Source organism: Cuculus canorus, chromosome 8 (assembly GCF_017976375.1).
Source record: "Cuculus canorus isolate bCucCan1 chromosome 8, bCucCan1.pri, whole genome shotgun sequence".
Classification (NCBI taxonomy): domain Eukaryota; kingdom Metazoa; phylum Chordata; class Aves; order Cuculiformes; family Cuculidae; genus Cuculus; species Cuculus canorus.
Genome location: NC_071408.1, coordinates 26138018 through 26166013, shown reverse-complemented (window position 1 = coordinate 26166013; position 27996 = coordinate 26138018). Strand labels below are relative to the sequence as shown.

Sequence of the window (27996 nt, the reverse complement as noted above, 5' to 3'; positions counted from 1 at the left end):
TTGCGGCCAAAGGGGGCTTTCACCTGCCGCTCCAGCTGGAGTGACCTCGACAGCAAGAAGCTGATTATTCTGCACCTTCTCATGGAGATCTTCCCGCGCAGTCCCAGTCTCCCCTGGCTGACAGGCAATGGCTCTCGCTGCCAGAGATGTGGTGGTGCCATGGGACCAGGCAGGGGAGCACAGTGTGGGCACCGTTACCCAACACCCCCCTCCACGCCCAGGTTTTCTGCACTAGGTGACACCTCATAGCGCATCAGTGACACAAGCTGGGTACTAACAGGTCAGCCTGCTTGCATTGACGCCCCCGCCAACTGTCTTGAGTAATTTTTAACGAAGGATTCACAAAATAAATTTTCCTTGATTTTTTTTTCTTTTTTATTAGTGGAGTATGAAAACAGGCAATAATTTTACAGAAAGCAGGACTAGTACAATTGGTACATAGCATCATGCTGTAGCTTTTCGGAAATGAATATAAACTCTTTTTTTCCCTTCTTTTACCTACCAGAATAAATAAATATGATACACATCTGAGTTCCTTGACAGTGAATTCTAAAGCACAAGGTCTTACACTACAGCTCAATTTTACAGCGATCTGTACAGTATATTACTTTTACTTCCTTTTTGTTCTCCTTTAAAAGCCTTTGTTCCTTTGCAAAATAGGTTTGACACACAAACACGGTTACACTTCGGGGCTAACTGTATGCCTTGGGTCAGGAGCTGGGAAAAAAATTAAGTGATTGCCTCCAGGCATAAGAAAATAAACCAAAAAGTTATTTTGCATTGCACAGATCCTAAAGTTCTGCTGTATGAGATGACCCTGCTCAATTGCTAGAGCAGCTGGAAAAGGCTTTGGCTCTTCGTAGGGTACCGAATGCACTGTTTAACTTGCCATGGGTTTAATGTATGTGTTTCTCAAACAACTTTTGCTTTTTGCTTGGCACACAGCCTATTAAAAACCCTATATGTTTTTGTTAATATATGACAAATCTTATATTCTTTATATTTTGTCCTTTTGTGTGGCGTTGCTCCACTGAAATCAGTGCAATTATTCCACTATGGCATCACAGCAGGTCAGAGCCGTAGCTGGTTCTTACCCTTAGGAGTGTTTGCATTAAGGAGAGCCATCATTAATGAGAGGTGCCCACATGCAGAAGAGGACATGCCAACATCTCAGCTTTTGTATCTCTTCCCCGAGAAAGCAGGGACAACACGGACGTTGTTATCTGTGCAGCTGGGATTGAAACAGCGAGTCCGCAAAGTCCGTGGAAAACAGGATGCTAATCATTACTGGGCTGTTTTGTAACATGGTGGGAAAGTCACACACATCAGAATGGGGGAATTTTTGTTCGTTTGATCTTGCTTTGCTGGAAATTTGTTTGTTTGGGGGCTTTTTGTTTGTTTGTTGCACCAACCTTTTCTTATCCCTCTGCTATGGATTTGGACTGAGAGCAGACCTACTCAGAGAAACAGCTTTTTCACTCAATAGAAAACACAGGAGATGTATTGTTTTGCTCTAGAACAGATCATAAAAAATCAGCAAGGGGCGCATGGAAGGGTAAAGAAGGAGGAAAAGAAAAATCAACACAGCTTGTAAAAACCAGCAGGAAAGTTCTGTAATTGGCTTTTTTCCAAACTAATTGAGTTATGTTTCATAGCTACTGTAATTAAACTAATAGAATATGTTGGATTTGAATTTGCATTTCCTTTCTACAAAGGTTTATTTAATCCTTTATGTATTAACTCTTCAGAAGCGTCCCGAAGTTGCTCAAAATTGTCGTGCCAATGGAAGCACCACACATGCCACATGGGGACAGAAATAATTCCAGTTCTCTCTGCGTCCACACACACTTTGGTTTTTCTTTAGCAAAGATGAGCATCTCTGGCTGCTTGCATTGACAACAGAAACCTAGAGCTGGCTGAAATTCTTCACTTGGTAAAATACCTAAATGGGATGCACGGGGGTCTGCTTGTTCATGGTTATTTTTGTGTTCAGGAGCGTTTTTGTTTTCTGTACGGCAAATGGTGATTTTTGGTGGGAGAAATACAGGCGAAACTCCTCTCTCTCTTTATTCCCCTATTCACCAGCAACAATAATTCCACTTATTTGCCAAAAAATACATAAGAAGAAAAAAGGGAAAAAAGAGCTTCCCTTTCTGCCTCCCACTCCCAGCATCATTGCAGGATCTTTACTCACTGGTAGTATTTAATATTTCTCCGGCAGCGTTTAAATACCTCCTGTATTTTAATAACACCTATCATACTTCTCTTGCCAAGTAGAAGAAATTCAGCTGCAAACTCTTACCCTGAATATTGTGACCTGTTTTCTCCTGGGCCCTGATCCGTCAAGGACCATAGCTAAAACCTTTAAAAATTCAGTAAGTAGGGTTTGAAGCCACAGCTGATCCACCAAGGAGAGGCAACGTAAGGAAAGCCATAGGAAGGGAAAAAGACCAAAAGAGGAAATCTCCAAATACATAACCTGTTTCAAAATAGGAATTGGGGACATTTTTCTCCCAGTCTCTCCATCACTGGTTTTAAAGGACTGGACGTATCCTTTTCCCAACCTCTATGCCATGCTATGCACTTATTTGGCTTTCCTTTCATGTATTAAAAAAAAAATCAACTTAATAGTCTACATTATGAAACTCAAAATGTTGCTTCTCTTCTTAAATTTATCTCCTTGCGGCTGGAACTGTACCAGGGATGCCCTTCCCCAGCACTGGGCTGGCACAGCATCCAGAGAAGATAGATAGGTGCTTTTTTTTCCCTCAAAAATAGTTTGCCCGTCTGACCGGGTAGGATGTCTGGGTTACACTCCAGGCATTTTATGCCCATGAGGGAAGAAACTGTGTTATATCCAAGCACAATGTTTGTTAAAACGGATCTCTGCCTGGACAGTGAGGGGTGGGAAAACTCATTCAATTTTGTTCCTGAGACTCCACCAACAACCTCATTTTCCTAAAGACCAGTGGAAGGAAAGAGAACAAGCAGACCTCACCTTCTCTGTCACAAATCAGGGGGCATTTGCAGGAGTACTTCTCCCCCCTGAAAAATTTTCAGTTTTGCAAAGTTCAAAGAGGAACGATGCAGAATTAGTCCCTTTGGTCTTCCCGCTACATACACGGGCTTGAACTGGATGGGGAGTCTCTCCCTGTGTTGGTTTTTGTTAGTTTGTTTTTTTTTCAGAAAAAAACCCAAAGCCCAGCAACATTAAAACAATATGCAGGAAAGAATCAGTTTTGGCAGATAATTCATTACTAAACTTTTGCAAGCCAGGAGTCTAAATTCTTGCTTTTTTGAATTTCCAAACCAGTTTTTGGCTTTGAGTGTCTGCTTACTCCTGTCGTAGATGTTTAATTTTGAGCATAAGAAGATGAACCTCAAACTTGGCATAAAAAAAAACTTCAAGAGCTCATACATATTTAAGCAATTTTTTTTTCTTTTGTTTATTTTAAAATTTTAGATATTTTCACTCTGATTCAGAATGGAGAAATGATATCTAAGTAAGAAATATACTCATGCCCTGGTCCAGGACTGGCGGCACCTCGATCAGCTGCTGCAGCACACGGAGGCAGATGAGGATGGCACTGAACAGACACCCCTAGGATAGGGACTGATGGAGGTCTGGACATCTCCTCCCCCGGTTTGTTTTCTGGGCTGTGTTAGCCTCATCCCGATGTCCATGGTTTAATGGTGCGCCAGATGCTCCATCTGGGAGGTTCGTGGTAGCTGATCCAAGCCTGCTGAGGATGTCAGTGACACCAGAGGGGATGAAGGGGATCAGGAATCAGGGTCAGTTGAGACGTATGCGGGCAGTGAATGTTAAATAAATTTTTGCACTGAGGCACAGGGAATAATTTCTCTCTGTGCTCGATGGGGAAGGACTCACCTCCTTCCGGAGGATCATGGCAAATCTAGTGCTGGATCAAGGGAGCTTATCTTCTGCGCTCCTTGTCTCCTCATAGCAGAAGCAGGGCATAAATCCACATATTTTGACCTTCCTATGGCTGTGATACGCATCCTGACCTATGGTAAAGCTGTATCTGCCCTGATGTGAGCAGACGTCACCCTTTCCAGCCCTGTGGGACCTAGACAGAGGAGAGATGCCCCTCTTATCTGAGGTGACACGAGCAACTATGACCCTCTGTTCTCTGTTTGAAACACTCATTGGCATGACTTGCAGTTTCGAGGGCATCTTAAAGAAGACCTGAAGTCCGGATACGGTCTTCCTGCCAGTTACCACCCTTGTTCGCTTCATCAGCTCAGTCTAGACTGGAACCAGGGAACAACATCAGAGAGGGCATTAATTAAATTTACAGTTGCTCTACTCTGGCAAAGCTACTCCGTAGCCTACGGGTGTGCTGAGGTTAGCAGGAGGCAGAAAAAAAAAAAAGAGGTGTCTGTATCTTTTTGAGGAAAGGGGAGCAGAAAAATTAAAGCTTTGTTTTAGTGTCCCTGGTTTAGGAGACAGGCGCCCACTGCTGCAAAAAAAATGAAAGCTAGGACTTTCAAAGGATCTTTTTAAGAGACAGTAAATGCACTTTGGTGGTTTTAATTTAATCAGACTCCTTTGAAAGCAGCAGCCAAGAATCTACTTTCTACAAATACATTTGGTTTTGGCAAAGTGGAGTATTCTGCTGGTCACGGGAGGTGATTTGACAAAGTCAGAAAAACTAAAGCAGGAGAGAAACAGTCAAAACTGAAGTGTTTGGCACAACAGAACTGTTTCAGGAAGATGCTCCATTTTCCTTGGAAGCTGGTGCAGTCGTTGAGCTGCTCCCTCAAGAAGTCTGCTCCTGCTACAGCATTATGAGGGATAAACCACCATTTCCCATCAAACCTGGCTCTTCTTACATTTCTATTAGAAGGAGTTAGATGCTCTTTCGAGAGGCATTAGTGAAGCTGAAAATGTTCTTTCCCCCCGGCCGTGTTTTAAGAGGTAATTTGGCCCCTGGCTCCTTCCTTGTTATGAAGCAAGGTGGGAGCAAAAGAGGCTGTAGTCTGTGGGTCTGCACTTCATGGTTAAACCACGTATGGACCAGCTGATCATCTGCAATGAATTATCACAACTCTGCCCTGTGCTTTAGCCACAGACCTGGCTGACACCCGTGGGATTCAAATCCAGCACCTGCCACAGAGGCAGTCTGGATTTTTCCATCTTTGGCAATATTAGAGATTAGATCTGGATATCATCCCTCCCTAATGCGCAGGATAACAGCAGTGGGTTCAAAGGATTTATTTGGTTTGGCCGAAAAAGAAGCCCCCATGATATGAGTTGGCAGAAACATTGCTTCTCAACAGGGAGACCCTCCTCATGTTGGATGAACGGTCAATCCAACGAAACCAGGCTAAAACTGTTCACTGAGATAATTTTGAAGCTGGTGATTTTTGGTTACTTGCAAATCTTGTGGTTTTGGCCGGTTTATCCATTGCACCTCAGCTTCAGTGAACACAAAGAGACTACAGAGCCTCTGCTCATCACCTGCTTTGCCTCCAGCATTGCGACATTTTTCACTTGTTAACTTTTCACTTGCTAACCAGTTTCTGAAGCTGCAGGGCTTGAGGGTAGAATTTGGTGATCAGAGGGGTTTTCTACACACAGCTTGCATTAATCAAGTTTTTGTCAAAGAACCATATGATTCATGGTGTATGAACACACTGGGAGTTCATACAAAGTTTTTATTATTTTCTATTGTCAACTTTGAACCAAAACGCTCTCCAAAAAGACCCCCCCCATAATTTGTAAATAGACGACTTTACACTTCACTGAAGATCAAAGAGTAAAAAATCTAGATCAAAAACAATCCTGTGAATTTGGCTTTCAGTTTTTCTCCCCAGCCAGAAGCATCTGGCCATTATTCTGTCCTCTGTCTTTGAACAAGTGCTACGAAAAAGTAAACAAAAAATGCTTGCCTTATAGGAAGTGCTTAGACAGGAAATTCACCTTCATGTCATTTCCCAGCTGTTATAAAATTGGCTTTAGCAGAGAAGGGAGAAGTGGAGCGGTGAAGTGCATAATTGTTGTTCTTCATCAGAAACACCGTTAGGATGCTGACCCAAGAAGAGCAACTAGCTACGAGCTGAGGTCAGAAGGATGGCTGATTTGTAACTTTGATACTAGCTACTAAAATTGAGAAGGAAGGGGGAATAAAAGCAAAAGAGGTCACAGTTCTGTAACACTGACAGTAACACACAGGCGATCAGTGCTGTCACCATTATAAACTATATACAAGACAAAGCAGGACTCTTTCTTTTCCCAAAGAATGCAACAACAACAAAAAGAAAAGGTGTATATAACACAGTTGGCACATTATCGTGGGGCTGAGGAAGGGGGGTTTCTCCTGAACGTTACAGGCTTAACTCATGGCCGTCCAGAGGACAGTTTGTTTGTCTAAACATACATCCTTTCCCCCTTCCTCCTTAAATACTTAGCGAAGACAAGGCCGGTAGCAATGTCTGATGTAATCATGGTGCTAATAAGACATTAATAAATGCAAGGTTTTCCCTGAAAGGGAGCACCTTACTCCAGGAAGAGATGAGGGTGGGTGGGGGTTCAAGGAGTGATATGTCTAGTGCCAACCTCTGGTGCATCTTCTCAGGAGCAGTGGTAGATCATCTGGCAGTCAGTTGGGTAGGGTGTCAAGCCCAAGGGATGCCGCATGCTGCTTTGCCCGGAGCCTTAGATTCTCAATGCTTGTTGTTTTACTGTTCAGGCTTGGAAGGGAGCTGGAGGCCTGCAGGATGGGTGAAGACCAGACCTGCTGAGCGTGGGAGAGTGACTGGTAGTAAGACTGACAGTGCAGGGAGCTCAGTGGTGTCATGTTGACGTTCATGCCCAAGTAAGGCATGGCAGATGGTGTCCCCATTTCGAAGGAGGAGTAATGGACCAAGTTGTTGGTGGCTGCCATGTGCTGGCGGAATTGCTCCTGCAGGCGGAAGAGGCTCAGGGGAGAGGAGGAGTAGGAGTGAGTCTGAGCCAGGCCACTGCTGGATGAAGGTGTCACAGTCGCGCTGATAGGGGATTCTGTAGCAGGAGACAGAAGGGATTCGAGTTATTTCTACAGGCTGGATGCAGGTGCTGATCTGCACTGCAGTAGGATTCACACTGCAGCATGGGCTTCTCTCTTGCAACAGGAGTGTGAAAGAGAGAGGTTGCGTTAACTCAGGAGGGCTAAACAAATGACTGTTCCATCCTTAGCATCTCAGTTCCTAGAAATGGGGCTGACCTCTTTGCTATGGCTTTTCATCTGTGCCACTGGGCACTGTTCTCCCCAAGATCTAAGCTGAGCAGAACCATAGAATCATAGAATGGTTTAGGTTGGAGGGAAGCTTAGAGATCATCTAGTTCCAACCCCCTGCCATGGAAAAGGACATCCCACTGGATCAGGCTGCCCAAGGCTCCATCCAACCTGGCCTTGAACACCTCTGGAGACGGAGTGTCCACAACTTCCCTTGGCAACCTGTTCCAGTGTCTCTCCACTCTCGTGGTGAAGAAATTCTTCCTAATGTCCAGTCTAAATCTGCCCCTCTCCAGTTTAGAAGGTCTTTGCTCTTTCTGTGCTCCTGCTACAGTAGGTATCATGCCCTCCATGGGCCCTAAAGTGTGCTGGGGACACGAAGACAAATCTGGGCAGTGCACTTGCAAGTACCCGCGCCATAGGGAATAAGGGACTACACCCACCCACCAGCATCCTCCTCGGTATACCAGGTCCTGGCACCAACCCCCATCGAGATGCTGCCCCTCACCTGCTTTTGGGCTCGCTCTCTTGCAGTTCAAAGCCTTGCTGTCCACATCAGGGCTCTTGTCCAATTTAGCCTCATCCAAGGTGCTCTTAAACTCCTCCTCTCTGTCGGTCTGGTCCTCGGGAGCAGACTCACTGGCCGACTGTTCTGATAGGGTTAGGTTGAGATCCGCGCCTACCTCACTCGGGAGGCTCTGGACCTTCTCAGTGTCCGGGGTGGTGGCCTGGGTCTCCAGCACGGGTGGCTCCGCCTTTCCCTCACTGTGGCTCCCTTCACAATCCTTCTGCTTCTGCAGCTGCTCCTTCTGCAAGCTACGTTGCTTCTTTCGGAATTTGGCCCTCCGGTTCTTGAACCAAACCTTCAATGCCACAAGCAGAAAAGGGAAAATTGTTGAAAATTCTGCCTTGTGCCCTATCAGATCGTTCAGACCGAGAGCTTCAAAGGAATCACAAGTAATGAGGTACTGCAAGCCCGCCGTGCCCAAATATCATTCTACTATATTGGAGCTTAGAGCTTTACCTGTTTTCAGTGCTTCTGCAAATAGCACAACAAATATATTCTAAAAAAAATCCAGCTTTTATGTTCATTCTTTAAACTGCTCCACTGATGGTGGCTTTTCTTTTCTTTTTTCCTACATTAGTCAGGCAGTTCCATCCAACCAATGTCTGATAGTTGAGTCTGATGACAAAACATGCCCTTACAGTACAGTGCTCTGTTAGCTTCTAAACCCATTCGATTATAAGTATATCAAAACTATGGTGGCAACACTCAAAATAAGTCACTACAGGCACAGGCTTTTATCAAGGAGCTGAATTTAGGGAAAGAGGAGAGAATCCATATTTTGTAACCTAAATCAGTAAACATGGATTCAAAGAAATACATTTGCCAATCTTGTTAGTGCTGATGAGCAGACGAAAGTTTTGAAGATCAAAATGTCTTGACATTTATGTAAAATAGCTAATTTTTCTACTACTTATCCACTTCACACTGAAGAACTTGCTAGTTAGTTTTTTAAAGCCCAACCGTGCAAGAACCTTCCCACCAGCAGGTTATGAAGCACACCTCGTTGTGCTAGTTGAAACTAAACAGGAACAAACCTTAGCCTGAGATGTTACAAGTATTGACACTGGTGGAAAAGAGCAGCTGGAATTACTTGAGTTTCTGCTTTTCTGAGAATGCCAGAAAAGCCTTGCAAATAAATAAATAAGTAGACTTCTGCTGATGTTTCTAAAACTTCCCCCAAAGAAATGTGAAAGAACAAATGAAAAACAGCGTACACTTCAGACAATCCTAAATTTAAAAAATGTGTGCCTGGATTAAGAATTTCTTTAGCAGATGTGTGACTTCAGATGATTTTATTCCTGCCTCCCCCCCCACCCCAGCCTCTGCCTTTGACAACTTCACCACCTCAAAATCTTCCGTTACACTGGAAGAATCTTGAAAGGTTAAGAGAGTGGTCAACCCTCTAGGAAACCCATCATATTCTTTTAAACTTCCCCACTCACAAACCCACCAATTAGCAGTACCTGGACTCTGGCTTCAGGTAGGTTTGTGCACATAGCCAGCCGCTCTCTCATCACCACATCTGGGTAATGAGTCTTCTGGAAGGTCTTCTCCAATGCCTCAAGCTGTTGGGCAGTGAAAGCCGTGCGACTTCGCCTTTGTTTGCGGTGCTGGGATCCATAACGTGCCTCCAAAATGATGTCTTGAAATGTACAGCCGTTGGAAGACAAGAAAAGTGGCCAATTTAATTATTGGAACTTGTATGCTGACGGTTGAATAAAACATTTGCTAACAGCAGATGAGCCTACATGACTCTAGATCTGATAAAACACATACACGCATTTTGCCGGTTAGTTGAGGTGTCCAAGAAGACAAAACCTCTGACAAGAAAACCTGTTCTGGAGAGGAAACATCTTTCTATGGCAGCTATGGAAATTGTTGATACTCCAACACTAAATTTAGTTGAAATAAGGTAGCCTGATTCAACATCAGTGGGACAGAACACGCAGATGTCCAGACCCCACCATGGAACAAGGCTGTTTCATTAAGAAACACAATTAAAAACAAGGTGGGGAGATTCACCACTGGAGTCAGGACCGGGGGCCCAACATTATGTGCCATGTTCTCCTTGAAGTCAAGCACAGAGCTTCGGCAGGCTTCAGCGCTGCCGTGATGCACTGCATAGATTGATGGGAAAAGTCAAACACAGCTGCCTCGAGCTCATTTTGTTGGTAGTGCTCCATTAGAAGGCATGCATCTTTCCAGAAACCAGACAGAGCTGGCTCTTCTTTAGTGTCTTGTATGTAGCTCACTGTAGTCTTCAAGGAGTGATATTGGAGAGCTGTTCTGGGCTCCAGTTCAGGAAAGCACTGAAGCTCATGTGCTTACATGTGTTTAGCTTGAAAGCACGTGCCTTACTGAGCGCGGGTACTCTCCAGCATCTGGGATGGAAATACTAGCCAGGAACCAAGCCCAGTCCCACCGATTGCAAGCCCAGAGCTCACGTGCTACTCAGAAGGTCTGACTTTGCAAACTGTGCTTGCAAAAATTAGGGCAGAGAAAAAATTCAGACTGGGGAAAACATGATGTTGACAATAAAGGACTTATTTTTGTACCAGAGATGACATTATTGCACAACAGTTTGTGAGAGCAGAAAGATTTTAAATCAAAGAAAATAAGTTACTTTAAAATGAAAAAAAAAAACCTTTTTATTATGCAAGTTGGGACATGCTGTGCTACAGCGTTGGAATGAAATAGTCTGGCGAGAGGCTTCCTCTCAAAGAGGAAATGCAGAAAGAGCAGTATCTGGTGTCCTTTTTAATTCAGTTAAGAATGTGACTTCCAGCAGAAGGGAGGAAAGAACACACTACAAAACAACTTAACAGGGAGAAAGTTGGCATTATCGGTGTATGGAGTCAGACGAAGGCTCTTGCTGCTGTTTATTTGTGCTTTTATGATGACCATCGTGGCATGAATGCAAACAATAAACCAAAACCTGCTATCAGGCCAACCCCAGAACCTCACACAGCCAGACTCCAAATATGTCAGCTAACCAGCGTAGCGAATCAGCTTTGCACCACTGAAACATTCCTCTTCCAAACTTCCAACTGTTTCATTCTAGGTCAGCATCTGCAACTCCTTTCTGAGTGACTGCCAAAGCCACGTGGCTTTGGCAATCTGGAAAAGCTGTGATCAGGCTAAAGGTCTCCAGCCAAATACGATATAGTGTCGGTTGCATACAAGAGATTTTTGTATTCAAGGTATTGAAGGTCGTTGGGAAGTGAAAACACTGCAAATAGCTGCCACTTTGGAGGCAAAGAGATTGTCTTTCAAGCGTTAGACACTACTCACAGTGCAGCCAGATGAGGAGAAGGGATGTTCCAGGACAAGACTCCCCAAAATATATTACAAAGCTAACATTTGTGTTTCAAGTATAAGTAATCAGCAGAAAGGATACTGGTCAAACACCCTACCTGCAGGCTGGACTACTCCCAAATTTCTAGAGTAGAGGTTAGACCTAGCAGCTCCCTGGAGGCAACGGCTCATGCATTAAGTCAGGCCACTCCAAAGAGAGCCAACCAGCAATTATTTTAATGTTTTAACTATGTTTTCGGGCTTTGTGCAAGAAGGAGAATATAAATTGCAGGTGAGGCATTGCAGTTACAATCAGAAACCTCTGTTTTCTGTCTTAAGGTCATTTGCTTTTGTACTGTTTTATTCTGACTGTCCCTGGAAGGCAAATGAGATCTATAACCCTGCGCTGAAAGATATTCAGAAGTAACAGAATAAGAAGAAACTGCAAAGGAAACAGCTTGTGGGTATGTAATGCCTACCACGCCAATGATAAGCAGACAACGGGACCGTGGGATTTAATTTGGAAAGTCTTCCAGGTGGGTTATTAATTTTAAAGATAAGAGGTCAGAAAACCAATTGAATCTCCCAGCCAAGAATATGAGAATAGTTTTTCTTCATTCTGTTTTTTTCATCTCCCTCTGCTTTTACTTTAGTTGGTGTCAAAGACATTAAGTCCTCCATGTTCTACTGCAAAAGATACAGGTGATCACAAAAAATCTTCCAAGAGCTCTTTGCATCTAGGAAAGGGACACCTCGAAACCCAAGGTCTGCAAGGTGCGTTGCAGAGTTCAGGTCCGTCCGCTCCCCTCTGACTGCCTACGGGCTGCAAGGATGAGGGAAGAAGGGGAGGATGACTAGGACAAGGGAAGTGCCCACGTGCCATGCTATTGCAACCCAGCAGTAGAGCCAAGATGAGAGTCCAGGTCTCCTTGATCCCACTTTTGTTCCCTTTTGGTGAGGACAGTGACTCCTAGTGCTGCCCTGCAGCCCCCAGAGATCCTACAGGCCACCGTGAGCGGTCTGAGGGACCGCATTAAGGCGGCCACTACTAGAAGCAAGATAAGGGAACATTGCTGGCATGAAGATTTGAGTCAGCTATTGTTCACTGAACCAAAGAGTCCAAGACCTTTGCCACCATGCTTTCATGAGCTACCCACCTAGAAGGACCATCATGAAACTTCTGCATCCTTATTTTGACTTAAGCCCATGTCTTTTGAAATTTACCCCTCTAAAGCTGTCTAAGTAGATCACCTTTTCCACATACTATAGGCTGGAAACAGCTCCACATTTTTTTTCCTTCTATATCAGGTGACCAGAAAGCTGTCGTAAAGCAGATGTGTAATGTTCAGACAGCCAGGGAAAATGGTTCCATTCTGGGAAGGTGTCTAGAATTGCCTCTGTGGTCATTTCTTGCCTTGGTTTCAGTATACTGGGTGTCAAGTCTGGTCTATCACATGGCATCCAAGCCTCGACCAAAACAGTGATGTTGAAGCTATTGGCCATTTGCATCACGGTAGCTTTTAATGATCTCAGCCAGATCTGGGTATTTTGTGGTAAGCTGAGCTGCAGAGCAGATATATTTGCCCTATCATACGAAATACTCTCAGGTCTCCACCAACTATTTTTGAACAATCCCCTCCTACCAAATAATAAAACACTGTCTGGACTTTGCACTCCCTTCTAATGATAGTATTGATGTTGTGCTGTTACACTCCCGGCTGAATACAGAAAAAAGGATCAGATGCTCTGGAGCAGCGGCTCCTGCCCTGCTGTCCCACCTCAACGCTGCTGTGTAAACAACACTCTCTGGGTAAAGTCACACATGACTTTCTTTGAACCTAAAAAAGCTCTTTTTGGAAGGCAAAATACAAAAGCAACAGAGTGGGAGCCAGAGGGACCTGCAAGAAAATGTGAACCAAGCCAAGCTCTAGGATTCCTCAGGAAGAAAAAGGTCAGGGTGACGCCTAAAGAAGATCCAAATGAAAATAATTTTCCAGAGAGAAAGAGTGTTTAGTAGGACAAGAAATGGAAAGTAGCTGAAAGATGCTGTGGCACAAAAGAGCAAACTATGGCCTTGGATGGTAGGGGTTGGCCGTTAGGAAACACGAGTCCTGGACCCTTTGTTGAGGGAATCCAATTCACTGCGTGCTCATATTCATTATGATGTTATTTACCAACAAGAAAGTAAATTTTCCAGTGGAAATTTGTACTACTATTTGTAGTCCACTTGTTAAAACATATTGCAGGGTCTTTTTTAGTTCTTTCATTCCCACACAGCGGGGCTGCGTCCCTTCTCACCCCGCGGCTCCCCGGCTGCCGGAGGCCGGGCTGCACCACCACGCACCAGTCTGCTGGCAGCAAAGACTGGAGGGCACGTGCCACCTGCAGAGCTTGGCCACCAGGCCAGGATCCAAGACCACCCCATGCCAGTACACGATGCCACACTCCAACTCCCAAAGAGAAGTTTCACTCGGTGCAAGCAACAAGGGTAGGTTTGGGTTTTTTTTTTCCCAGGGAAATGGCAAAAGCCATGAATTGTTCTTACCAGCCAGTCTCTCTGCCAGGGTGAGGGCGTGCACCGAGGGCCTGTAGTCAGGGGCGTGCTGGGCTTGCTGAGCTGCCTGCTGGTGGAGGTTGTACATGGCGCTCAGCGAATTCATGGCGTGGAGGGAGTAACCATTCACTCCATAGTGCTGCATGGCGACATAAACCTGAAAAACATCAGCCGAAAGAGAGAGGTGCTTAGGAATGTGCTATTCCGGCCTCCTGGTGTCTCAACAGAGCTTTGGAAATGCTGAGCTCAAAACTGAACTGCCTCATGCAAGGCTCACTTCCAACCTCCCAACTCCAACAGGTTCTGGGATGGAAATCTGAATAGGTGCTGTAGACCTAAAGTGCCGGTGACACTAGTCTGGCATCCAGGCTTAGAGATCAATGTCTGACTACATCCCATTCATTATATGCTGTACAAACAGTGAGAAAGGAATTTTTTTTACATACCATAATAAAACACATCATGTTATTACTACTTCCAATAAACTGACCTAGCTCTATTCTAGAACCAGCTGGAATTTTGATCCTCTTGTTGCTTACAGTGGACTGTTCCATAATCCCGTTGCTATGATGCCAAATACTCTTCCTTATCTGAATCCACTCAAGTGTAATTTTTTCCCATTCATTTTTCTTAAGGTTCTTCTTAATGAAACACAATTGATACCAAAAAAAACCCAAAACAAACGAAAAAAAAAGCATGTAGTGTAAAAGAAAATAAATCTGTACCATAATAGGACCAAAACATATTATGGCTAAAGAGGGAATTAAGGTTTGTAATAACTACTGACATTTCATAGCTCAACAGCGAGGAAATTATTTAAAAAAACAAACACATTTTTTTCCACTGTGGTCCCTGCATGAAAGTTCAAACTGTTTTTCCTTACAGACCACCTGTAAAACTGAGCTAATATCAACCTCAAATGCTTGGTAATGCTTCATTCCTCCCTGCTATAAATGACTGAGACCCTTCAGGATGCCATTTCTGTAGTCTGTAAGACACTGAAAAGGAGGTTGTAAAGCATTTGCTACAAAAGAAAATTTTAAACACACAATTTACATAAACAAGTCATCGTCTGGAAAGTCATAGAGGTCAGACCTTTCAGAGAAAGAAGTTCACCTAAGCTAACTTAAAGCAGACAGGTTATCTAGGAAACATCTTAGAAAAAAGTTTCGATTACTGGATGGAGATGCTTCAACTCCCACGATTTTAGGAGAAATCTGATACACTGAACAGCAAAAATGTGGATGAAAAATTATCTGTTATTTTTTTCTGTACTAAAGAAAGGCCTTCATTTTTGCCTGCAGAGGACCTCTGCCGTGGTGGACAGACTCTCGGTGAAGAGGGAGGAATGGAAACAGGTTGGTCCCACTTTCCCCCAGCTCTGAATTCCCGTACTCTCTTTCTTGATGCAGGAAGCATTAATACAGAGCGACCTTATCTAACACGTTGTTCCTGGGAAAATGAGATAAATTTTGTGTTGTAGCGTCTGGCAGTGACCTGGGGCATCTGGTTTTATAGTATCCAAGCCATTAATTTGGAATTCTTTTTCAAAATATTTAATTTCAAAATTTACTCTATTTCTTAGAAAAGCAAAGACTTCTCCAAAACAAACCGCTAACCTTCATCTATACTGTATCAAATTTTTTTTCACTCTAACAGGAGAGAAAGACAACTCTGTTCTGAGCTGAGCCACTGTGACAACAGATATTTTCGGTTCAGATGCTGATCTCAACACAGGAATGCAATAGCTCTGCTCTAACTGAGCTTACGGAAGACCTAAGCAATGCCAAAATGTTCTCTGGTTCTCTGATCAAGGTGAGAGACTTCACTTGCCAACAGCTTTTTGGTATCTTCTCCATGATGGGTACCCAGTGAAATTACTCGGGTGTTGCTTTGCTGCTTGCGGCACATGCTCTGGGACAGAAGCACATCCCAGTGTGCCGTGTGCCATTGATGTGCCCATAGGAGACATCTCCCATCACCTGAGGAAGACCTGCATGCCCCCAACCTGGGCAGTTCTGGCCGTGTCTACAACACAGCCTGAGCGCATCCTCAGCACGGTTCATTTCCAAAGAGCATCACCCCACTCCGTCCTGGGGCAGAGCCGCACTCAGCACACACTCAGCTGGCTCAGTGCTCAGCCAGTCCCTATCAGTAGAGGCATTGCTACAATCAGCCGAAGGGTCGTTTGCTGCTTCACTTTCACCGTCCAAGAGCAGGTCGGGCTTTTCCGGCCAACGCAGGCAAGGAAACAAAAGCTTGCAACTTCATTTTGCCTCTTCCCTTCCCACCCCCTAACTCGTGAACTGGCTGGCAGGGTGGAGGTCTCAAAGCTTATTAAGTTCCTGCGTGTTTTGTGAAAACCATTTGAGGACACAGAACCTATTAACTGCCCTGGGCTGCTGCCAGGCCTCCGTCCTTAATAGACGCCGGAGAATCCACACCGGGGCTGAGCCTTGCCAGGAGATACGTGGGAGGCCATGTGTCTATGACTCCCCAGCTCTCAGAAATGCCTGTTTGCTTTCTAATCCCCCTCGCACGCCGTTGGTTGTGTACCAGGCTGGCACATTCAGGGAAAAATGAAGAGGGAATTATGGGAATTATTCCCATACTATACAGTCTTCCAAGAATACTGCCAATGTTGTTGCCTCTGGAGCCCAGTGTTTTCACTGAAACACTTGCTCCAGGACGACTTCGGTTTATCTGATTGTTACAAGATAATATGGTATGTACATGTGTATCTGAACAAACTCTTCTGGGTGGCCTAAAGGAAAGTGCATCAATTAAAACATTAAAATAATTAAAAGCAGGGAACTTAATAATGACGGACTCCTGACAGGAGTCAATATCCATCACATCTTTAGTGATACCTGCCCGGCATGCTGCGATGCAGACGACAGGCAGAACTTCCTAGCCACTTGTGCAGCAAATGCATTATCCCAGATTCCGTATAAAAAATGAGGGAAAAGGAGATATCTTATGTTTACTGAGCGAGACTGTTCAGCCTAATAAGCAAAGTTAACTGAGACCGCAAACAGCTCCTGTTTAACCATCAGCTCCGAGCACGCTCCAACCCCAATAAATTAAATATTTAAAAGACATCATGCAGCAATTTTTTTTAATGGAGAAAGCCATTCATCAAGCCACCACTGTGTTTCACAAGCTGTCGAATAGTGCTTACACTGGTTAAAATAATCTTTATATTTCATTAAGCAACCAAATAAGCTGATCCCTCCCCACCGGCTGTATAGATGGTTTTAATTTTCAAAATCTGCAAATGCATCTTTTATGTCTCTGGGTGGCTGGAGGGCCTCGGGAACAGCCACAGCTGGGAGGAGGATGAGAGCAAAGTTTAAGCTTCTGCTTTGTGGAGGGTACCGGCTTGAGCAGTCATTAATACAGCTGGAAGGGTAACATAGGGTCCAACCTGAAAGAAAGGGGGTCCTTCACCCTGATTTTGTGCATCAGAGATTGTTGAAGAGTTGGGAACTGTGAAGAAAGGAGATGGGAGCTGAGGAAAGGTGTGGGAAAACAGTAAGTGAGGAAAAGCTCTATATAGGGTGATCTCAGCCTGGCTTTGCCTCTGCTGAGAGCCTGTGGGCTGATCCGGCAGCATTTGCTCAGCATGAGGAGACGGATGCTTTGGTGCAGTGCCCGGGGCAGGTACCTCCTGGGTTGGGTGGTTTCTTTCTGCATGGCCCCTCGGGGCCACATCGGGGACTCTCCTGGCATGAAAAGACTTGCTCTTTCCAAGCTACCCACGTTTCACCGCACCAGGCTGGGAGGTCTCCAAGCCCTGCCCTGTGCCAGACCCTGCTGGCATTTCCATTCCTTCTGCTACCTCGGTCCCCAAAAACCTCTCCTATGGCTTTTACCTCTCACTTAAGCTTTCACCATGGGAGTCTCATGGATGCTGTACCCATTTTTGTTCCCAAGCTGAAAGACCCCTCAGGCTGGGGAGGTCCGATCAGTCTGCCTTAGCTTTAACTGCTGCCAGCTGTGGGAACCCCTGGTTTCTCCAAATTCTACATTGCTTAGAGACCGGGCATTGTGGTTTCTGCCCACTGCAGACTAATCTGGAGAGCAGACCACTCCTTATTCAACTGCGGCTGTTCAATCTGACGCCAAACAATTTACACACCTACCAGCCAGGAGTGGAAACCCCATTATGCCAGAGCAGAGCTGCGTTGCTCCTGGCACAGCACAGCTCCCATCCACCCCTTCCCAACACTGGCCTTGCAAAACTCGTGTTCCTTTAAAGTCAAAACATAACAGCGGTGCAATTTATTGTGCACTGTGTAACAGCGTAGCATATCAGGGAAATTTTGCCCTGTGTTGGGCTTTAATATTACCAGCTTTGACTTCTCAACTTGTATAAGAGGCTTTAAGGTTCCGTATTTAACTGGTAACAATTTTTGTACCCAGGCACACAGTTCTGTCCTGAGACAAAACGTGAAGATGAGAGAATCACAAATTTGCTTGCCAGGTGAAAATTCCTTTTCCTAACAGCTTCTCTTTGTGTATGTGGGGGATTGGAAGAGGTCTGAGAGCAATAAGACATCCTTTAAAAACGAGATGTTTTATGCAAAGTACCTTGTAGCAAAACATCCGTATTTTCCCTTCTAACAGAGGAAAAAAACAACCAAACAAAAAACCCCAAGACCTCAAAACGCGCCCCGGAGCGGTATTAACTACATGCAAGAATGTGAGATTGGAAACATTTTCTGCTTCCTGCTCTCCTCATTTCACCCCTTACCCCTCACCCTCGTCAGTCTGTACCTGGCTTCACATGCCAGCCGCACACAAGGCATTGAACAAAAATACAGAAATGACAAAACTCATTAAGGGAGAAATGTATCGATCTCTGCGGTCTGTAGACTCGGGTGTCACTTGTTCTGGCCACAGAGCTCATGTCAGCGCTGGAGAGCTTGTCCCTGTGCTGAGCCCTCCTGAATAAGGACATCCATGGCAGCTCCCCGTGCCGACGCTGCTCTGCAGGAAAGGAAAGTTAAATCAAGAATGTGGCTTTGCTCAAGCACATTATTCTGGTGAAAAATCTCCCAAATCTAAACTAAGTAGAGAGGGAAGAATTTCCAATAGTTTCTTCTGGCCAGTTTTCCCAGGCAGAAGTAAAACCCTCTTAGGACTAAACACTTGTCCTTCTCAAGCAAATGCCGTTGGGTGAGATGAGTTTGAGGCTGGATGTTGCTTTACATCAAAGATTTATAGGTGCTTTGGACCATTTTATCTTTTCCCTTCAACTCAGAAAAGCACCAAGGCTAAATTCACTGACCTATAGAATGTGCCCGAGTACTATAATGAAGAATGGGGTAATGAACCCACTGAAGTCAGAGTTAGAAAGACTAATTTTGTCTTAAAGGAGTCAAAAAGTGGATACCAGGGCCTGCTTTTGACTGGTGGGCACCGTGGGGTGTTACATTATCATTTCATTAAATCTTTCCAGAGCCTGTAGAGAGTTGGTGATGGGGGGAAGGGTGTTGTGTTTGTGAGACCTTCTTTACATGAAAAATAAAGCTGTACTAGAAGGTTACATCTGAATTTTGACAGCTCATAGATGGAAGCGAATTTCAACACCACCGTTTGTTTCCGACAAAGAGAGGTTCCCCAAAGATGAGTTTGAAGTTTGGAAGGGCTCGGCACCACCTTGGGTCTGCAGCCTCATGCAAGACACAGCTGGAGCATGGGAAAAGCAGCAGGAAAAACAAAACAAAACAAAACAAATTGCAAAATAAAAATCTGATGCTCTTGTCTGGAGTTCAGGGTCCTGCAGGAGACAGGAGAAAAATAAGAGCAGCCCTGTCAGGTAAAAAGGAAAGTTGTGGTCTTCCAGCCCTGGTGGTACAAATCACCCCTCGTGCTTATGCAAAGTCATCGTTTAATACTAACGAGGAATAACAGCAGATGGTTTTTGCTAACAACAGCCTCCTTATTACTCCTGGCACTAAACATCACTGAAAATAAAATCACAACAAAATATCCTCCCCCCAACTCCTGGAGCTCTTCTGCTTTACGATTTTGCGCTTTACGTCCTTATTCAGAACCACTTTACATCAGCAAGGTAAATAATGGATCTCTGTCTCTGCTTCTCTGACAGTCTAAGAAAATAGGCTCACTCTGTATACAGACACTGAGTTTATACGTATTTGGTAGTAAATGAATTACATACCTGCGGGATTCTGAATAAATGATCTTTGCAAGAGGTTTTCTACAATTTTTTTTCCACATCCCTAAATCTTTAAGACACATAAAGGTCCAAAATCAGGGAAAATAATAACCAGCATGTCATAAATCACTTGTGTTCCTCACGCGAGATTGCTGAATGTCTAAGGAAACAATCTCACCGTTGTAGTGGACGAAATATAAATAACTTGAAATAGTGGAACACACCATATTTTCCCATTCAAATGATGAAGTCCAAGAGCAACACGCACCATAAAAACAGGCTTCCAAAGGACTTTTCTTATAACTGAAATAAACGAATTGAGAACAGCTCTAAAAAAAAAAAAATCAAGATTCCTCATTTCAAATCTTCCTGCGATATTTTTATACCTGTGTAAATCCCTGGATTTAAGTGCAGTTAATTTCTTAGTGCAGAGTAAGATCATGTTTAGACCTGGTCTAGATGAACAAGTCGCAGCCCACCGAAAGCAAAACCTGACTAATTACACAAATTCTCGCAGCTCACATTCAGCTACTACTACTGACCTTAGTGCAAATGAAAAAGATCTCTTTCTTAAAACCAGCAAGCATCTGAAATTTGGAAATACTTCCATTTGGGGACAGGATCACAATTTTTGTGTAGACCTCATCAAATAATTGTGTTTACCGGGTCTGTACTGCTGAAGAGCACAGCAATTATATTTGTAATGCTCGTCTATTTGTAGCAGAAGCATAATAGGATGTGAGAGTTTTGCGAGTTTTACAAAACAAATCTCAACGCTTCCTGCTGAGAGAGGAACGTTTTATTGTAGGGCTCTACAGACTCAGACACCAGATTGCCAGCGGCTGAGATAACACACCCTGGCTGACAGAGGTAACTCATCAGTTGCTGAGATTTTTATTTAAAGCTTTTGTAAGATCATCATTTCCCCCTCTAAAAAGCCTCAGTTTGTTTAGATAATTCCCAGCAAAAGACTTTCCAGTGCCTGTTTGCAGAGGCATCCTTCGAAGGGCAGGCTCACAAGGTCTGAAATACAAATAAAATAAGACACCCTCACAGTCTTGCTTTCGAGCCAGTGTTAGGGCTTGGAGCCCAGTGATTTGCAGCGTAGAGCCAGGATTGGGATCACTAAACATCACTGTGGTGCTAAAGCTCTTGCTTGCCATAATTTACACACAATGATCGGTGCTTGCTGATCAAATCAGTATAAATGCACCCCCCTTCGCTCCTTCAGAGCAGCGCTCAACTCTCAGTAAAAGCTCTCGTAATATGTATTGAAGCAGAAACATTTTCCTGGGTAAATAAGAGAAGCTCTTCATACGAATGTCACTTTGGTTCTAGTTTCAGGATCTCATTCTGCTTCCAGTTTGGTCAACAGCAAAAAACCCCATGCGTTTTAAATCTCTTACAATTAATATCCCAATGGAAGCCGGAGCCTGCAGTGCAGACCGACTCCAAGGAGTTTGAGTACCTACAACCCGGCTCTGCCAGCGCTGCTGCCACACACTCCTCCTTTGTTGATGTGAAACACAGCAGCATCCCTCTGCTCTCACATACCTGCACTGACCGTCTGTTCTCACGTCTTGAGACCTTATAGCATCTCTGCATCCAGGCTGGCCCTGCCTTCAGGGCACAGCGTAACCGTAAGGCACTGTGCAATCAAACTACTGAATTCAAAAGCGGCTTAAAGTGTTTAACTTGGGTGTTTATATGCAAAAGCAAAAAAGTACTTTCTCCCTCTCCCTTTCCAAAACAAGCACATTTCTGGCTTAGTTGTATTTGCACGCGGTTTGTCTGGCTCAGCCTTTCCTCTCACTTCTCTGAAAACGGCTTTGCTTTGAGAAGCATCATTTCACTCGCTTTAGTGCTGTCAAAGGGAATTTTCCAAACTTGATGAGAGCAGTCGCCCAGACCTTCCAAACTCTGCCCTTAAGGGCTGCTGGCAGCATAAAGGGTGGCTCACTGCTTGCTTTCTGCCCCCCAAAACAGTTTTGCTTGCAGCATATTTAACTGCGAATGGTTTACATGAACAAATGGACTGGCGTGAAGGCATCTCCTTGGGGCTGCTGGTGGGGGTTGAGGAATCTCCAGTGTCCCTGGAAAACGGAGCAACACCCTGGAAGATTTTACCCATAACATGGTCTCCTTAACAAGACAGGGATCTACAGTTCTGTGTTGAAATATGTTTTAAGCCTGTGACATTTAGTAACCAGGACGTCTGTCTGTCTCTCTTGAGCGCCACAGCCATGACACTGATCTTACCTCCTGGCCCTGAGCTGTAACAAGAGAGATCAGTCATTGAGAGAAGCGCTGGTAGAAGAGACTCCTGACAGATAAGGTTTGTAAAGATCTGCTGAGGCAGCTAAAGGCATTCCCTCCTGCTGTTCTCAAGTCTTGCCAACCTGATAGCTGGGCTGGCAGAAGGGATCGTGTGCTTGCTCCGAGTGTTCCCAGCATGATGCCTCAGCTGAGATGTTGGGCTCCAAGGGCAGCAACTGGGATATTGCGTGGCGGGAGCGTAATTCCTCCACCCACTATCACTATTCATCAAGTAAATGTAAGTTTGAGCCGTAAATTCTGGGTGTTAAGCTGAGAGCAGTTAGTTCTGCACGCAAGGAGAGAGCAATGTCTCGGTGAGATGCAGTGGTTTGTGCTGCATCACTGGAGTTTGACCCAGTTGGCACAAAATGACTTTCCTAGCTGGTTTAGCTGGAAAATCTGCAAGGCTGTGACACCAAGTACAATTTTGCTTGAAAGTGATTTTGGAGATATCTGAAGAACAAGCAAATGTTAATGGGGACAGCAGCTGAGAGCCTGAACCTAGGATGTTTCTGCAAGAACCTCTGTGTCCTGGGTCAGCCCCTGCTAACTACAGTCACAGAACACTTGGTGGCAGTTCCTTCGTCTCAGACTAAGATCAGCTGTAAGGCAAAATGACAGACAAGTCCTACCTTAATCAAAAGGAAAACAAAACCAAAAAAAGGCAGCTCCAGCAAGCCATACAATGGTGGGACACTTTTAATACCTTATAAGAATAAAACAGAAGTCTGAGTTTTTCTTCTTTACAAGTTATGACACTGATTTTCTTCCTACCACTAAAAAAGATGGTTTAGTCCAATGGTTTTACAAGGAAGGCAAAAGACTTGTACCACCTTAAAACAGGGCCACGAGCTGGATTGAGCAGCAGAGGCGCCAGGGGCTGGGGAGCACCACGGGTGGGTGTAGTTCTTCCTTTCCCGTAAGCGTTTGGATCCATACACAGAATTAAGTGCACTTGCCAAGGTAAGCAATACATTTTGGCCACCAGCAGGTGATCCGTGCTTTAAAGAGCTGCCCACTGCAAAGCAGGCAGAGCAGCTAAATGTCTGCTGGTTTTGCGGGGAGATGTGCAGTCCTTCAGCAAAAGGATGGGCTAAGACACACACCAAGAGCATGCAGAGCTGCTGCCTGCTTGCTCCCTGTCAGCGCTTGGTACACTTGGCATCAAACAGCTGAAGACTTCAGCTTTCCGCAGCTTCCTTGGTAGAAGCATTTTCTAACCCCTGCGATTCATCAGCTTGCTTTCCCCAGCCCAACTATTTCTTTTTTTGGAGGATCCTCGGAGGAATTCCCAAGCATTACCACACCCATGCTTTCAATTTTAACATTTGGACAGTTTAAAGCAATATTTCTCATGTTCGTTTGCTCTAGCAATGCAGGGGCTGCAATTGGTCCTAAAAGAACTGTGCCAGCAGCTACCAGGAAGAAATCTCATTTGTGTCGTGGCCCACCCGCAACTCCTGGCTCTAAACATCCATTTCCCACTCTTTGGTAAACTGCTGGTCCTTCCTGGTCCCAGCCTTCCTCAGATCCTCTCTGCTTCCCAGGAGTTATGTCTGCACCAGACGTGCTTTAGAAATCATCAAGTGCCTGATCCAAAACCCCGATGAAGTCAAAACGGGGAAAAAAAATAATTCCATTTCAGTTTGGACTGGAACAGATTGGCAAAAGAAAAGATCCAGGGTTTGGCTAATCCCAGTGCATGATGAATAATTCCTGGATATGTAGCTGCATTTCAGATTTCTACACCCTCTTTGCAACAAGAATGTTTTGATGGATGTTGCCCCCAAGCAGGTTTGTTTTTCAGTAGCTACATGGGATTGGAAAATTTGGGTTTTATCTGATCCATGTTCTTCAGGATCTTCCCTGTTTCTGTATTTTGTCCAAAAGAAGAAAGATAGTTACAAACACCTCTGCTTGGACAGGAATTGAACCTTTTGAAAGGGTTCAAACCTGACTGACATTTGTCAATGCCTCAGCAGAAGCATTTCCAACTTTAAGAGTGGAATTTGGGAACGCTCCTGAAAAATCACTGAAAAATTAACTAGTGTCTTAGAAAACACGGGCTACATCTAGCCAATAGGTTTACTCCTAGCTTTGCCAGCAAAAGCAATAGGTAGCCACATCAGAATCGCTTGGTCCTGGACCTTCTCTGCAGCACCTTTGTTTTGGAGGATCTGCTTGTAATGATGACAGAGCGGAGAGAAACTCTGTTCACTCCGACTTCTTTTCATCCAATTCTCCTTTTTCTCTGCAAAGCAGTTCTTTGGGAGCAAAACCCACTGCAGTCATTGCCTCTATGACTATACTGTGCAGAACTTGCTCGGCCAGGCTGCCCTTCTCTCTGACCTGTGGGAAGCTCCTCGGGCTCTGTTTCTCTGAAGCAGGTAGTGACCCCAGCACTAAGGAGAAGGAGCATCTGCCCTGGCTCCATGAAACAGAGCTGTATCTCCTGATACAACAATAACATCACTGCAGGAGCCTGCTGATTTGTGCTAGCACAAGGACCCAGTCCCATTCAGGCATCTAGATCTCTTTAAATTAGCGAGAAATCCAATCTAAACCGGTTTTCTACGTACTGACTTAGGACATTTTTTTGCATTGAGTGCATCGGTGTAATTTAATCCAACTTCTCATCAGTCATGGGGTAACTCAGAGTTGAAGTCGCTCTTACCCTTTCAGGGATTTTCTGCCCTTACGCTTCTTAGTTAGAATGGAAAAAACTGAACTTAGAAACATGATCTGAAAGCCAAAGGGTTGTAGATCCAAGTCTGTCTATCTGGGATTGGCTTGTATCAACTCACTCGTGGGTGAAAAGCTCACATGGAAAGGGAAAGCTAAACAGTTAATGTGGCAGCTCTGAGATGCGGGTATGGAGAGAGAGAAACCCGGAGCGGTGAGAAACTGCAGACTCACCCTGTGCCCTCCTCCACTGCACGGGGACCACGGAGGGCGTAAAATCTCTTCCCCTTCGGCTCTCCCTTGGACAAGCAGAGCAGGGGGGCTGCCGTGGGGCACCCCTTGGGGGTCATCCTTTGCCACCCACCGAGGAGATGACGGGGCTCCGTGGGTAGGTGAGGAACCCAGCACCCACTGGGCACAGGGAACAGCCTGGATGCTGCAGGTCAGCTGCCCACGGCTTGGAAACTCAAAGAGGGGAGGAAAACCAGCAGGGATTGCTTGGGAAGGGAGATGCTGGAGGTTACCCACTCCGGCCACGCTCCATCCCTGGGACCTCTCAGCCCTGGCCGGGGAACTGTCTCCACCGCGCCCCGAAGCGCAGATTTCGGTCCTCATTTGCTTTGTGTTCGGTGCAGAGGTGAGAGGAGAGGGAAAGAGAGAAAAAACCAACCCTCCGGCCCAGCCTTTGGGAAGCGGGAGGCTACTTCAGACAAAACTGTTATCCATTAACATCCAATTATCACTTGGTCCAAGCCATTAATTATAAATCAGCCTCCTAATTGGGATAATTAGCTCTCTGCTACTTAATGTAGTATGACTGATGCGTTTGGAAAGAAGGTAATCACTCCATTTGTTTAGTGTTAGGCGAACAAATCCAACTCTCATGGTTTAATTTCAGCCTTAGCTCTCCCCGCCCGCCCCCCCCCCCCCCCCCCCCCCCCCCCCCATCAACATTAAAAGCTCTTTACAGCCCCATTAATTGTTTGGGAATAGCGGCAGGGACGGGCACACGCAGCTCCGCGGGGTTTTCGGGAGGGCAGCCCCGGGGCCGGGGATGCGACCGAGCTCTCATTCCCGAGGGGGAATTTCTGTGGTTTTGGGAAGGGGGATGATGAGAACAGACGGGTTTGAACCCGAGCGCGACCCACAGGTGCGATCGCTCCGGAGGGAGCGTGGGGGCTCCGCGCCCTCCACATCCCACCGCGCTTTTAGAAACCGTTTCGGGGAGAACAGAAAGAAAACTTTTCTTTTTCCTTTTATTTTCTTTTTTTTTCTCCCTCTCCTTTCCCCCCCCACTTTCCCCTGGTTGTCTCATTAATACCGGCTGCTCGGAGAGCCGCCGATAGCTGCGGGACATGATTAGATATTTATTACTGTCATTTACATGGAAAACTTGAGCTAACCAAGTGGAACTGGAGGGGGCCGCCGGAGGGGACGGGATGAGGCGGAGGGGGCAGATTTCTTTTTCCCCGGCACTGGAAGCCGAGTGGGGAAAAAGCGACACATCCTGAGCGCCTGAAGGGAAGGGGATCTCGCAGACCCCCCCCATCACCGAGGAAGAGGGGGTTTAGGGCGAGCTCTCCCCGGGACTCAGGCTTTGGTGCCTCTTCGCTCCGCGCGCGTTTCGTTTTAAACGTTACCGAGCGGCTCTCGGTGCGCGCATCGCAACGGGGGATGCTCTCCCCTCTCGCTCCTTTCTGCTGCCGCCCTCTTCGGGGACACCCGTGGGGACACCAAGGACTCGGGGCAGGGTGCGCTGAGCCCTGGCTCCCTTCCCTCGCCCCAGCCGCCCGGGATCCCCGCCTGGATAGAGATGCAAAGAGCAGCCGGGGACCGGAGGGTGCCGTGAAGGGCGTTTCTCTCCCCATCCCCCCCAAAACAGGGGGTAGTTGCGGCAGGTCTAGCATTCAAACCCCACCTTCCTCGAAGGAGAAACTTCCCCGAGTTGCCTTGTTTCGGCCACAGGAACCCGTGTCCAAAGGGCAGGACCCCCCCTCTTCGGGGATGCTCACCTTCTCCTTGCCCCCCACAACGGGACGGGTCCCCGGTGTCCCGGGCAGCCGGCACCGAGCGGGGACGTGGAGTTTTTTTTCCTCTGAAGTGCTGCGGTGGAGCGCCTCCCCCCTTCCCTCTCTGCTATCCCATGGCCCGAGGGGCGACTCTGGCGGAGATGTATGAGATCTCTCGCGGTAAAAATATGCATGCTGATCCCCATTTGGTTAGCTCTGTAATGGAGGTGTAAATAGGTTTCGACTACGAAGCCCCTGATTTATCAAGCGAGCCTGACAGCGTCGGTCCGGGATTTATATACCTCTTTAAGAGTGAGAGCGGGTGGGGGGTGGCCACAAATTGGCCCCTCAGCTCTTTGCAGGCACATCTCCGCCTGTTTTGCCGTCTAACCTCGCCATGGGATGGTGGCGGAGAGATGATTTTCCCTAGAGAGGTTCCCTAGCGCTGCCGCCCGTCCCTTCCGAGCTCAACTTCCAGCGGCAACAGAGAAAAAAACCCAGTCCCGGAGCCGCCCCCAAGCAGGGCATCGCCCCCCCCGCCCGCCCGCCCCGGCCCCGCTCGGGATGGGTTCTGCCCCCGACGAGCCCTCACTGGGCTGCCCGGTTTGTTAAAACATCATTATGTTAATGGGGGGGGAGAGGAAAGTTTCTCTCTCCCCCTCGGAGCCCAGTAGATGGGAGAAAGCTCGCCCCACACCTTCCCCCGAGCCGGGTTGCACCCCTTTTTTTTCCCCACCTACACCCACAGCGGAGCGAGACCACGGTCCCAGCCCGTTCCATGGAAGAGAAGCCCTAGAATGGGAGTTGGGGTTTTGCCTTTCTTTTTTGTTTGTTTGTTTTGAGAAAGCGTAGGATACTCCAAATACAGGAAAAAAAAAAACCAAACCAAACCGAGAGGGACAGGACGGGATGGGATTTGCGCTGGAGCCCCGTCTGGACTTTCCCCACACTCCGCGGTGCGCGCATCCCTGCATCCCCCACGGGGAGATTTCCCGCATCCTCGCAAAGAAGAGGCAATCTGCCCTTATTCCCCCCCGTCCCCAGCCCGGGTCCTTACCTGGGGCGGCGCTGCCTGCCCGCCCGCCGTGGGAGCGGGGACACGCGTGGGGGAGCGCCCTTACTCCATGCGCTGCCTCCGCGCCCGGCGGAGC

General features: G+C 46.2%; 1 protein-coding gene across 1 annotated transcript; it reads right to left on the bottom strand.

Moving 5' to 3' along the window:
* Positions 1 to 410: 410 nt before the first annotated feature.
* DMBX1 (diencephalon/mesencephalon homeobox 1) lies at positions 411 to 27996 on the bottom strand. Its single transcript, XM_009561929.2, has 5 exons — positions 27903 to 27996; positions 13646 to 13811; positions 9270 to 9448; positions 7747 to 8101; positions 411 to 7024 (listed from the first exon to the last, which is right to left on the bottom strand). The coding sequence occupies exons 2-5, from the start codon at positions 13797 to 13799 to the stop codon at positions 6624 to 6626; spliced, it is 1089 nt and encodes a 362-aa protein (XP_009560224.2). The 5' UTR covers positions 13800 to 13811; positions 27903 to 27996; the 3' UTR covers positions 411 to 6623.